General features: G+C 34.1%; 2 protein-coding genes and 1 long non-coding RNA gene across 13 annotated transcripts in view; 2 read left to right on the top strand and 1 right to left on the bottom strand.

Annotated features, from left to right (window-relative positions):
• The window catches only part of LOC7490986 (N-terminal acetyltransferase A complex auxiliary subunit NAA15), an 81694-nt gene that overhangs the window by 38304 nt on the left and 30580 nt on the right, over positions 1-12810 (top strand). The window lies entirely within an intron of this gene.
• Positions 1-12810, bottom strand: part of LOC127904924 (uncharacterized) — a 67625-nt gene that overhangs the window by 27825 nt on the left and 26990 nt on the right. The gene's annotated exons all lie outside the window — the stretch shown is intronic.
• On the top strand, positions 12-2782 carry LOC7490985 (palmitoyl-acyl carrier protein thioesterase, chloroplastic). 2 transcript variants are annotated; one of them, XM_024592154.2, is made up of 7 exons: positions 12-560; positions 994-1127; positions 1327-1440; positions 1565-1739; positions 1822-1890; positions 2205-2456; positions 2713-2782. In XM_024592154.2, the coding sequence occupies exons 1-6, from the start codon at positions 93-95 to the stop codon at positions 2442-2444; spliced, it is 1200 nt and encodes a 399-aa protein (XP_024447922.1). In that variant the 5' UTR covers positions 12-92; the 3' UTR covers positions 2445-2456; positions 2713-2782. The 2 variants fall into 2 exon arrangements, with proteins under 2 accessions (XP_024447922.1, XP_052306067.1); XM_052450107.1 differs by having other exon boundaries at positions 2205-2782.

Below are 12810 nucleotides of genomic sequence, written 5' to 3'. Positions count from 1 at the left end.
TATCAAAAGCCACTTATATAATATATATATGTAGAGTATTTCGGAATTTCATTCATAAAGATCATCAACTTCTTCTTCTACCTCCTTTCAGGATGATGTTTTCACTGATATTGCCTTCCTCCAGCAAAAGAATGAGTTTGTCGGGGACGCCTAATTATAGCTCGAATGATGGCGGAAGAAGGGCCGATTTTAGCACAATTGCTAGTGGCTTTCCAGTAAAGGTACACGTCCAAACCCTTCTCAGGAAAACACCTAGCAGTCTACAATCACCCGCAAAAAGCCTGAAGCATGAGATGGATATAACTTCCGCACCAGAGAGAAAGCTGGTGAAACAATTGCGTGCTTCAAACACGCATTCTTTTGTTGCGGACAGTACTCCTGCAGTCAATGGGAAATATCAGAAACTCACTGACGATTGGGAATCAAAGAAGCTTGATTTGATAACCGGTGGAAGGTTGCTTCAAGATGGCCTTGTTTACAGGCAAAACATTTCGGTTAGATCTTTTGAAATAGGCGGTGACAGAAAAATGTCCTTTGGTGCCTTGCTGAATCACTTACAGGTTTTGTTTCTATTTCATTTCCGAACACCTAGCACTAGCATTCCTTCCATTTCCCTAGCATGTGTGAGGTTTTATCTTAGGTTGATTGTTACAAACCCAAGTAGTTTGCCAGTGCCTTCAGAAGCATTTTATTGTTCTTCTGATTGCTCTTAGGGTAAATTGTCTTGATTTGCATGTTTTTTTGGCAACGGGAGAAGGTCTGTATTCGCCTCCCTGTTTTTTTTTTTTGTTTCTTAAATTTGGCCTTTGCGATCGAGTTGGGATTTTGTTGTACTGTTCTGGCGTTAGCCTCTGCCTGTTATATATATATATTTGCTGGCTTATCAAGAAAAAGCACCCGCATATATATATGTCATCCTTGATAATTAATTTATAAACCTTAATTTGACTACTCATATTAATTGTCTCCCCGCATATATATATATTTGTGCAGGATACTGCACTTAACCAAAGTAGAATTACAGGGCTAACAGCGGATGGTTTTGGTTCAACACGAGAGATGAGTAGAAATAACCTTATATGGGTAGTTTCAACTCTGCATATAGTAGTGGATCGCCATCCTACCTGGTAAGGCAACACACACACACACACACACACACACACACACACACACACACACACACATCTGTTTTCTTATCTTCAAGAGTTTTGGGATTCTGTTTGGATTTAAATGCATGATGCTTTAACATTAATTAACAATCGTACAAAGCTTGAGGTTTCAAAGTAATGATATATTGTGATGCTCTTCTGTCAATAACAATCGAAGGACTGATGTTGTTGAAGTAGACACTTGGATGTATGCGTCGGGAAAGAATGGTCTGGGTCGTGACTGGATATTTCGTGACAGCAAGACTGGTGAAACTCTGGCTACCGCAACCAGGTTCTTTTTATATCATTGTCCTGTAAATTAATTACCAGCAACTAGTCATTTCGTTTTTTCTCCAACAAGTCTGGTGTCTTGTCTGAGATTACATTTTTAAGAGGTTTATTGTACATGAATGCAGCGTATGCGTGATGATGAATAAGAAAACGAGGAGATTGTCCAAGTTTGCCAAGGAAATGAGGGATGAAATTGAGCCTTATTTAATGGATTGTGAGTGTCCCATCATCAATAAGGATAGCAGAAAAATACTGAAACTTGATGTTAGCACAGCAGATCAAATATGCACAGGTTTATCAGTAAGTCTCTTTAATGAATTACGAGTTTCCACTCAGAATTAATTTGCTGTTCTTGATCATCAAACAATTTTCCTGAACACAGCCTGGATGGAACGACATGGATATCAATCAGCATGTGAGCAATGTAAAGTATATTGACTGGATTCTTGAGGTGGGCAACATTTTTTGTGTAATCGATTGCTCAAAATGTGCTACAGAAACTCGAGTCATGAAAAATATTTTACAAAATTATGTAAACCAGTCTTAAAACGCATCATCATTAATTCTATGAAACTCGAATTATCAGCCATTTGGAATCATGTTAAAATCAATCACGTAGAGTACCAATCTAAAATGCCATCATCAAATCAATGATCAATCTGGCAAATGTGTTGTAGAAAATCTCTTATTTGGAGTGCTGCTTAATTAATGCATGAAAATTACTCATGCACATCTAAATGAGAAATATGGCTTGTCATTTCCCAGAGCGTTCCCCGTTCATTTATGGAGCGTTACTACCTCAACGCAATGACTCTGGAATACAAGAAGGAGTGTGACATGGACAGTGTGTTGCAGTCTCTCTCCAAAATGGTTGGTGGAGGCAACAGTGATTCCTTCAGCGCGAATAAGGTGATAGAGTATGATCACATGCTTCGTCTCGAGAATGGATGCGAGATCTTGAGAGGAAGGACCGTGTGGAAGCTTAAAGACACAACAAACAGCTGAAAATACTGCACAGTACGTGCGAATTAATATATATATGCGCAAGCTCCAGTTCAATTGATGCTACTGTAGCTCTCCTATGTTACACTACACACACACACACACACAATGAGAGTACTCCTATTATTATTATTATTATTTATTTTGATTCTCTTATAATCTTAATAATTTTATTTTTATTAATGGATTCAAGACTGTTAAAGAATTTTCTTCTTTCTTTCATGGGGATGTACACATTTCATAAAATAGTTGGTGTCTCTTTGATTGACAGATTGGTCAGAACTTGCTGCTGATGATTTGTTCGATTGCTGGAAAATAATTGAAATCTTCCTTTCCTTTCTTTTCCTTTTTCCTTTTTCCCTTTTCTCTTTTAATATTTAGCTTTATTTAACTTCGAAAGCTAAATATTGGTTTTCTACGTCACTTGTCACTAGGCATGACAATAATTATATAAAAATGTGGGTTGACTTTTGAAAAACAGTAGAGTACAACATGTTTTTTTATTTTAATATTGAGATATTAATATATTTAATATTAATATATTTAATCACCTCTAGTTTAATAGTTAAATTTCATGATCTGATAGTCAAATGTCTCTTTCTTTATCTTTTTTTTTTTTTTATCTCTTTGATTAGTTTTTTTTTTAATTTTAATTTGAATTAAAATTGAAAAGTTATTAAAAAATGAAAAATTATATTAAAAGAAGTCTTGGGCTTGGATAGTATCGAGTTAATATAGAATTAGAGACTAGTTTGAATGAAGAGGGCGTTCACCCACACTTTTCATGATCATGTTTCCATCAACGTTCTAGAGATCACAAAGAGACTAGCTCAGCGATGAGCATGCAGTTTAATGACACCAACCAAAATGAGGCTCAAATTACTATGCTTGGAAGGAGGACAGTCATACAATATTGTGTTAGGATCAAACAAGCCCTTCGCTTGCATTAGGACCACTGCAGCAAATGAGAAAAAAACAGAAAACCCAACATGTACAGGAGGAGCTCGAAACATCTGTGTTCAATGGTTGAGGTCATTGGTGGAAGATTTGTGCAGGATGGCATTATTTATAGAGAAAATATTGCTTATTAATTTAATTGGTTGCCTTTACAGGTGATGGATGTTCTTGCATTTTATTTATGTAGAATATTGGCGGATGGTTTTGGTTCAACAGAAGAGATGAGTAGAACACACACCTTCTATTCCATTTTAGTTCATATGTATTATTTTGTTGTTCACCTAGAGACCTGAACTTTATTTTTATCATTAATTCATTCTCACCTCAAATAAAAAATTTAAAAATGAAAGAGTTATTGGATTGTGGTTTCTTAATCATTCTACTTAGTACTCTAATAGAAAGAAAGATGTCATGTAGGTGTACGAACTCACGACGCTGCAACTGCAATAAAAATACTTTTATTAAAGAAATAAAGTGTAAAAGGACTTAATTGATGTGAAAAAGAATAGGAGGTTCCAATAAAAAATATTGAAAAAGTATAAGGACCAAAGATATATAAACCTTTTTATTTTGTAATGTTTAGTTTGAAATAATAAATAAAATTTAAAGTATATGGATCATGGACCGGAAATAGTAATATGGTAGTTTTTTATGACAAGGAGGCCAAATAATCAAGATTGTTCATTTATAAAATTTAAACCTAAACGCTCTCTTTCTTTTTAACGTTCTAACTGAACACACCTTGAAGAGGGAATTATCGACTGTAAAAGCACGCTTCAGAGCATGTGTGCCGCATAAGCTAAGTCTCATTTCAATTCTAGACATTATGTTTTCAAATTTGTAGTTGAATTTACATTTCAATAAATTAAAGTTTTCTAAATTAATTGATAGTTATAAAGTTAGTGAAATTGTAAGTGAAAGTACTCATAACATTCTATCTCTAACAATAATTTTCTTAGTTGTGGAGAGTTTATTTATGTTTTTTGTGTAGGGTTTTTCAAATGACATATTTATTCGTCTAAAATTCTTAAAGTTTATATAAGCTTTTACGGTCAAGTAAGTTGTGGAGAGTTTTATTTATGTTTTTTGTATAGGGTTTTTCAAATGACATACTTACTCATCAAAAATTATTAAAGATTATACAAGCTTTTAGTGTCAAGTTAATACATTACAAAGTTCTAGGTTGTTGTATAAGGATATCTACAAAAGTGTACTAACCATTCTAAGTTGTATGTGAATATCTTTATAATATTTGAATATTAGAGCCCGATACTAATTAAGAGGCCTATCAGACTTCCTTACCATACAGGAAGACATTTCATGTTTAGTTTAAGACTTTTTTTTTTCATGTTTTGTATTTTTTTGTTTTACTAGGGTTAGTGACACAATCAAATAGTTGATGTCTTCTCCCAAGTGTAAGAGTGTCGAAGTAATAAATAACCCGGCAAGACCGGGGTCGAACCACAGTGAGGTTAACTGTATAAACTACAAATAAAGAAATAGATAATAAAAGAAAAGAAGTTGAAGAGAGCTTTGAGATGTGATATTGATATAAGGATTAAACAAGGATAAAATAATTGTCAAGGTTAGAGGATCCACTAATGATATTTCAAATAAGTACAGTGTAAACTCTTTTTATTACTCAACTAGAAACCACACACAAAGGAGGTTCCAATCGGATTATAAATTGTTAACATGATTACATTAATTATCTTATTCGAATAATGCTAATACTTGTAAATGTTGTCAGGTATTCATGATGTTAATTTATGTTAACTACAAATCAAGTTCCTTTCATAACACTTGTGTCAGTTATACCATACAGTTGGTTATGAAAGGATCAAGTATTTGTTGTACCAAGGGTTATACAACATAAATCTAGATTAACCATTTAACAAGCAAAGTATTAAGAGTGAATAAGATAACAAATACAAAACATGTTAGTATCAAACATTAAAGTTCATGTTGAGTTTACACTATACTTATTCTTACACCATTAGTGTAACCTTTTCACCTTGACATAATAAACTTAACTAAACATAATGAAAGAGAGAAACATAAATAAACAAGAGGATAACATGATTATATAAGTATAGTAAAGGAAATGAAAGGCATAAACAAGAGATTAATGAAAGAAAAACTTAAGCATTAAAAAAATATAAAGAAAAAGAGCAAGAACATGATCTTGATATGAAAACCAAGATGCCTAAATGCATGGCAAATGCCTTCTTTTATAGGCCAAAATTCGGAACTATTGATTTGATGACTAATTGTTAAGTGGGTGGCCACTCTTGACTTGGTAACAATCCTTATCTTCTTGTCTGTAGAAATTGTCATTGGTAACATCCGAATTTGAGCAGATAGTTCCATCAAAGTTCTGGGAAATTGTCTCATCTTTCTAACAAAATAAGAATCGGTGCATTTGGACCTCTAGAACTCAAGATATGGGCTGAACACTGAACAATGTCTGGGCTGTAGGACAGATTTCGACTTCTCCATTGTTGCTACCATTTAAACTCGAAAATGGCACTTTTAAATCTTAGACTCTTCATGAAAGTTTTAGGCTTATGTCTTAGCTTTCCATACATATACACCAGACCTAAATTCAAGTTCTACAGCTCCAGTTATGATCCAATAATTGAATGATGTTCCAGTTTGGACTGAACCAACATCTCTTTTCTAAGCTTGCCCCTCTCTTTGTCTTCTCAATTTCAGTAGTTAAACTCATCAATCAATCTTTTGATTTATGTGATAGCCTGCATTTAAGATGAACATTTACCATAAATTAAAGGTATCTTATAGTATTAGACTTGTTATTATAAAACATGTTTTAGTTAAGGAGTTATTGATACTTCATTTTGTGCTCAATATATCAACATATAGTTATAGGGCTTTACTTGGAAGAAAACAAAATTTTGTTCTAATGTTTAAGGTTAACTTCCTTGGGTTGGGATTATTATCTTTGTTTTTTTTTTTAATATATATACATATAACTTAAAACACAATGCATCTTTAACCCATGTAACGAGCTTTAAGCTAATGACTCCCAAACCAGTTGGTCTTAGGGCATTAGGTGTTGAGACACCCCTTCGAGTTTAGTAACTCGGGTTGCAGATACTGATAAGTAGATAGTGCAATGTTTGATCCCCTTAAGCTTTTCTCCTTAACCCATGTAACAAGCACTAGGCCAATAACTCCCAAGTCAGTTGAGTTTAGGGTGTTAGGTGTTAAAACACCCCTTCGGGCTGAATTGCTTATGTTAAGGAGGCTACGAAACCAAACTTATCTATGTTTTTATTATCATCAATATTATCAATTTTTTTTTTGCAAATTATATACTGTCCATTTCCCTTAGTTGTTACCTTTAACAAAAGAACATAAATAAAGTAATAATTCAATGTGCAACCCACAATCATATGTTAAAGTGTGTGTGTGAAAATGAAGGTTTAAGAATACTTGTTAAATGAGTATAAGAGCAAAATCAAGTGATAAACAATGCGAGAGTTTGTAAACCTGAATATTTCAAGAGAAGTATGTGATAGACCTTGTTATGAATATTGCAAATAACCATTGGAAAATGTTTACTAAGATGTGTTTCAAGAGTCAATAAAATTCTCCCTTACTCTGCCATCCTAGTAATAATAGTTTTGTCAAATGGTTTTATTAAAAGCAAAAGCAGTTAGTTTGTTAGTTAGCTTTTTTTTTTGTGTCAACTACTACCCACCCCCCAACCAAAACGAGACATTGTCCTCAATATCATAAGGTAGAAAGATAGAGTATAGAAGACATCACTTGAAACAGCGAACACTGACAAACCTGAAACACACTTAAAAAAATATAAAAAATAACAAAACAAAATAATATGCTATTAATAAAACCAAAAGACATAAGGTTTCACAAACGGAGGCTTAAATCCAATCTAAGCTTTTTACGACTTTCCTTAGTTGACCAATTTATGCGACTCATGGAGGGATCAATTACAGGGATGAAAGATTGTAGTTGGTCAATCAATTGTTCACCAGTAGCAGTAGAGATTATGATTTGTCGTGCCTGTTGCGATGTCGCGGTCGCACAAATTAATTACCCTAGCTTCAAACACAACACACAAAATAGTATAGAGCAAGCAAGGGGTCGATCCCACGGGGAAGATTCAAGTCAGATTTTTATGCTAGATGATATGCAATTTTGGGGGGGTTTTGGATGTTATCTAGGCTAAAGCAAAAGAAAACAGAAAACTATCAAACGAAATTTAATAAAATCAGAAAATTATCAAGAGAACAAACCTTCGTCACAAGCACACATCCACCTACAGAAATCAGAACTGATCATGGAAACGAAACATCAATTTATATTCTGAATATTTATCTCTTCTTAACATTGGTTAGTTAACGGATCCGCCGTATAACTAACCCTAACCATCAAACAACCACAGTGTCCGCACTAATAATTTAATTCAATGGCAGCCTTAAGAACTAGATAAGTTGATTAATCAAGAAAACATAACTGTCCGCAGTCTATGTTTGATTTGATTGAATGTTCTCCCTAAGATTAATAACGTAGATCCGCCACAATTATTAAACTCAGTTGCTTCACAAGTTCATATACCACAACTCCGGTTTTGATATCAAACTTAGCAATAGATTGTCTACAATAATAACTTAGATTCCGCTCTAGCAATTAAAATAAACAATCATAGGAAAATAAGCATATGAGAACAAACATATTCATCATATAAACTGAAAAGAAAAGGTAAAATACATCTCACAGTTCTTGAAATCCGAAGGTTTCCGTGTCCTTGCAACCAAGAAAAAGTGTTAAGCCTTGCATGTTTGTTGAACAACTAATCAAAAAGAAGGAAGAATACATAATTTCATGTTTCTTAGAGGAAGGGAGCGTTTTTCTCTTCTTGGCTGGCTGCCCCCCTTCTCTTCTCTCATTCTTTTTATATCTTAGGAAACCCTAGGTCTCTATTTTACAAAATAGTCCTCCATTAAGTAGACTGTTTACATTTATGTACTTCAATAACTATTTTTCTAAAAAAGGAGAAATAGCCTTGAATGAAATCTTCAAGCTTTAAGTTAGAGGAGCTAAATTGCTGAAATAAAAACTTGGATATTGGTTTAGATGCTTCGAAACATAATTTGGACTCGTTTCTTCACGAAACCTGTTTGCTGGCAGAATTCAGATGTCATCTTTGAAAAATCATATCTCCCTCATATGACATCGGTTTTGGCTTAAATTTAGAGCGTTTATAGACCTTTGAGCATGAATCCAACAAAATTGATTTTGCATCAATTGGACTTCTGTAGCTCCAGATATTCAAGTTGGAATGGTCGAAGGTCAATACTGGCAGATTGCGAGATTTGACTTTGAAGGCTGCGATTTTCATGCTCTTCCTTATTTTATTTTCTTGCCTTAGATGTCCAGAAAGGTATGGATGTTAGCTTTTTAATTCCACTGGAATCATTTCATTTCAACCTCTAGAGCTCACGCTTTGCACAAAACATCGACTAAAGGTCAAATCTGTCAATTATCTCCAATTTACTCATTTTTGCATCTTTCATCCAAAAGTGCCTTCAAAACATAAAACAAAGAATATCAAGGCATTTTTCATATAAAAAATAGGCAAAATACTAGTTAAATGTGGGTGAAACTATCGAATAATATGGTTGCATCAGTGCCGAAGATGTTAGAAATTTCTGTTCCACAGCTTGATCAAGAAAAGACAGCAAATTATCATAAAAACCATTAACATTTAACAAACCTTTAGGTTTATGGTGAATGTGCAGTTGGGCCCAAGAGGAAATATGAAAGATCTCTTCCAATGTGCCCAGACCACCTGGTAAGGCAATGAAGGCATCAACATGGTTAAACATTGCATTCATTCGATCAGACATTGTGGAGACCTGTAGTTCCTCTCCAATTGTTTTTCCAATGATATCCCCTTTTGCTAAAGCTTTGGGGACGACCCCCAAAACTTGACTGCCTCCTAAAAATGCAGCTATTGACACCCCCCATTAACCCAAGGTTGCCTCCCCCATACACTAAATGAATCTTTCTCTCAGCTAGTACCTAACCAAGATGATTTGCTGATTCTAAAAACTCCTTTTCTTTCCCAGGATTGGATCCACCGAAAACACAAATATTTCTTATGTGATGACTTAAGGAACCTGCCATTTCTACACACTTCTATATCTGTTGAATGTATGGGTTGAGTAGAAATAAAAGGAAAGAAGAGAAGATTTTATAGATGAGAAATTGAGAATGCAATCATACCACTATATGTAGGCCAGCTGGAGTCTCACTCTGTCTCTCTCTCTCTCTAATTTATTTTATTTTTTTGAAAAAAAAGCATGTGTATGTACAGGTAGTTGTGATTGTGGTTCACATCTTCCCTTGTTTTACGTCTAAGAACGACTTAAACACCCTCTATAGGTCGAGGATAGGCTTCCCATCCAGTTTTCTTAAAAACTGGCAAACATGGTCTTTTTTAGTCAGATTCCTAAGACTATATCGAGCATGTTCTTTATGGAATTGTGGTCATAAATCATGAATTGCATGATGCACATCTCCACTAGGGTGCGTCTCAAGAGTCAATAGAAGATTATCTAAAGACTCCTTACTCAGGCCATCCTTAATGAATTGTATTTTATCTTCACGGTTTATAGATACCATTCCTAAAGAACGACATTGTGCATTACAAGTCCATCTGGCACATCGGTGACAGACTTTCAGTCGTTTTGCTCGATGTTTCTTTGCATAAGTGCTTTTACCTGTTCCCAACATGTATGAAATGAAAGAATTGGAGGACTCACCTGATAATTGAACCTTTGCTTCAATTACCAGCGAATATCTTCAGGAATTCCATGATTCATTAACAACCTCAATCTTGCACACCGAGCACGGTAAATTTTTGCAATCGCATTGAAGGCAAAGCAGGAAAATACTTTTTTAATTTTTCAAGAGTGGTGTCCATTTTCAAATGAGAATTGGAGAAGAGATGCAAAGAAAGGAGAAAGAGCAAATAATTGCACAAATATATACATAAATATAAGTTATTATGGGAAACTGAAAGAACCGACTTAAGAGTCATGGAGTACCGTTATCCGCCATTTGACCCGGGTGAGAAAGACTAGCAAAAAAAAAGTCACACAAAAAAGAAACAATGTGAAAAAAAGAATCAATCTTTATATACAGGATCACCCAATTCCATAGAGACATTTTCAACTAAAAAATTGTTAAAGTAAACTTTCAAACGATGTCCATTTACCTTGAAAAAATTGCCATTCTTTGGATTCTCAATATCACAGGCCCCATATGAATACACATGTTTCACAATAAAAGAATCGCTCCATCTTGATCTTAGTTTTCCAGGAAATAAATGGAGTCGAGAATTATAAAGCAAGACTTTTTTTACCAACATTGAATGTTTTTCTTAGTATTTTCTTGTCATGAAACTCTTTGATTCTTGCTTTATGAATTCTTGAATTTTCATATGCATCATTTCTTATTTCCTCAAGCTCATTTATTTGTAATTTTTGCAGGTGACTAGTATCATCAAGGTTTGAATTGAAAGCTTTAATAGCCCAATAAGCTTTATGTTCAAGTTCCACAGGCAAGTGACAAGGTTTTCCATAGACTAGTCTATAAGGTGACATACCTAATGATGTTTTATAAGCAGTTCGATAAGCCCAAAGTGCATCATTAAGTCTTAAAGACCAGTCTTTCCTATTAGGGTTCACTGTTTTCTCCAAGATCTGTTTGATCTCCCTATTAGCAAGTTCTACTTGTCCATTTGTCTGAGGGTGATAAGGGGTGGCAACTTTTTGTGTGATTCCATATTTCTTCATTAAAGACTTAAATGACTTGTTGCAGAAATGTGTTCCACCATCACTTATCATGGCTCGAGGGGTTCCAAATCGACTAAAAATATTTTCTTTCAAAAACTTTATCACTATTTTGTGATCATTGTTTTGACTTGGAATTGCCTCTATCCATTTTAAAACATAATCTACTGCGACTAATATGTACAAGAAACCAAATGATGGAGGAAATGGACCCATGAAATCTATACCCCAACAGTCAAAGATCTCAATGACAAGAATAGGATTTGAAGGCATCATGTGACGTTTTGAAATAGATCCCAACTTTTGACAATTTTCACATGTCTTGCAGAATGCATGTGAGTCCTTGAACATTGTGGGCCAGTAAAATCCACTTTGTAAGATTTTTGCAGTTGTCTTTCTTGATGAGAAATGACCCCCACATGCTTTAGAATGAAAAAATTTAATGACACTGCTTATCTCATTATCAGGAATGCATCTTTGAAATATTTGATCAGGACAATATTTGAATAAATAAGGGTCATCCCAATAAAAGTTCTTCACTTCGTTCAAGAACTTTCTTTTGTCTTGGGTACTCCAATGAGCTGGCAAATGTCCTGAAACAAGAAAATTAACAATATTAGCAAACCAAGGCATTGTAGAGATGGAAAATAAAGATTCATCAGGAAAGTAGTCATTGATTGGTGTGATGTTAGATCTCGAATCTGTTGTCAATCTTGACAAATGATCTGCGACAACATTTTCGGTGCCTTTCTTGTCTTTGATTGTGATATCAAATTCTTGAAGTAACAAAATCCATTTTACCAATCTAGCATTAGAATCTTTCTTAGAAAGAAGATATTTCAATGCTGTATGATCACTAAAAACAAAAACAGGTGAGCCAACAAGATAAGACCTGGATTTTTCACATGCAAATACTACTGCAAGTAATTCTTTTTCAGTGGTAGTGTAATTCATTTGAGCACTATTTAATGTTTTACTTGCATAGTAAATCAGATAAGGTTTCTTATCTTTTCTTTGTCCCAAGACAGCACCCACGACATAATCACTAGCGTCACACATTATTTCAAAAGGTAATGACCAATCAGGAGGTTGAATGACAGAGGCAGAAGTAAGCAAGTTTTTAAGTTTAACAAAGGCTTCTTCACAATGTTCAATCCATTCAAAAATATTATCCTTTGTTAGAAGATTACTCAAGGGCTTAGATATTACACTAAAATCTTTGATGAACCTTCTATAAAAACCAGCATGTCCTAAGAATTATCTAACATCTTTAATAGATTTTGGTGTTGGCAAGTTAGCAATTAACTCAATTTTAGATTTGTCAACCTCAATTCCTTTCTATGAAACAATGTGACCAAGTACAATGCTGTTTGTTACCATAGAATGACATTTTTCCCAATTCAACACAAGATTCTTCTCTTCACACCTGTTCAAAACTTTTTCCAAGTTAGTTAAACAATCATCAAATGAATCACCAAAAAACAGAAAAATCATTCATAAAAATCTCAAGAAAACGTTCAACCATATCACTGAATATGCTAAGCATGCATCTTTGAAACGTGGCT

This window comes from Populus trichocarpa, chromosome 1 (genome assembly GCF_000002775.5).
Source record: "Populus trichocarpa isolate Nisqually-1 chromosome 1, P.trichocarpa_v4.1, whole genome shotgun sequence".
Taxonomy (NCBI): domain Eukaryota; kingdom Viridiplantae; phylum Streptophyta; class Magnoliopsida; order Malpighiales; family Salicaceae; genus Populus; species Populus trichocarpa.
Note: the sequence above shows the minus strand (reverse complement) of the source record. Positions and strands in the feature narration are given on the sequence as shown.

Coding starts and splice junctions, on each gene's coding strand:
- LOC7490985 (XM_024592154.2), top strand. CDS start 93: ATGATGTTTTCACTGATATTGCCTTCCTCCAGCAAAAGAATGAGTTTG. Junction 561..993: donor CCTTGCTGAATCACTTACAG/GTTTTGTTTCTA, acceptor ATATTTGTGCAG/GATACTGCACTTAACCAAAG. Junction 1,740..1,821: donor AAATATGCACAGGTTTATCA/GTAAGTCTCTTT, acceptor TCCTGAACACAG/CCTGGATGGAACGACATGGA.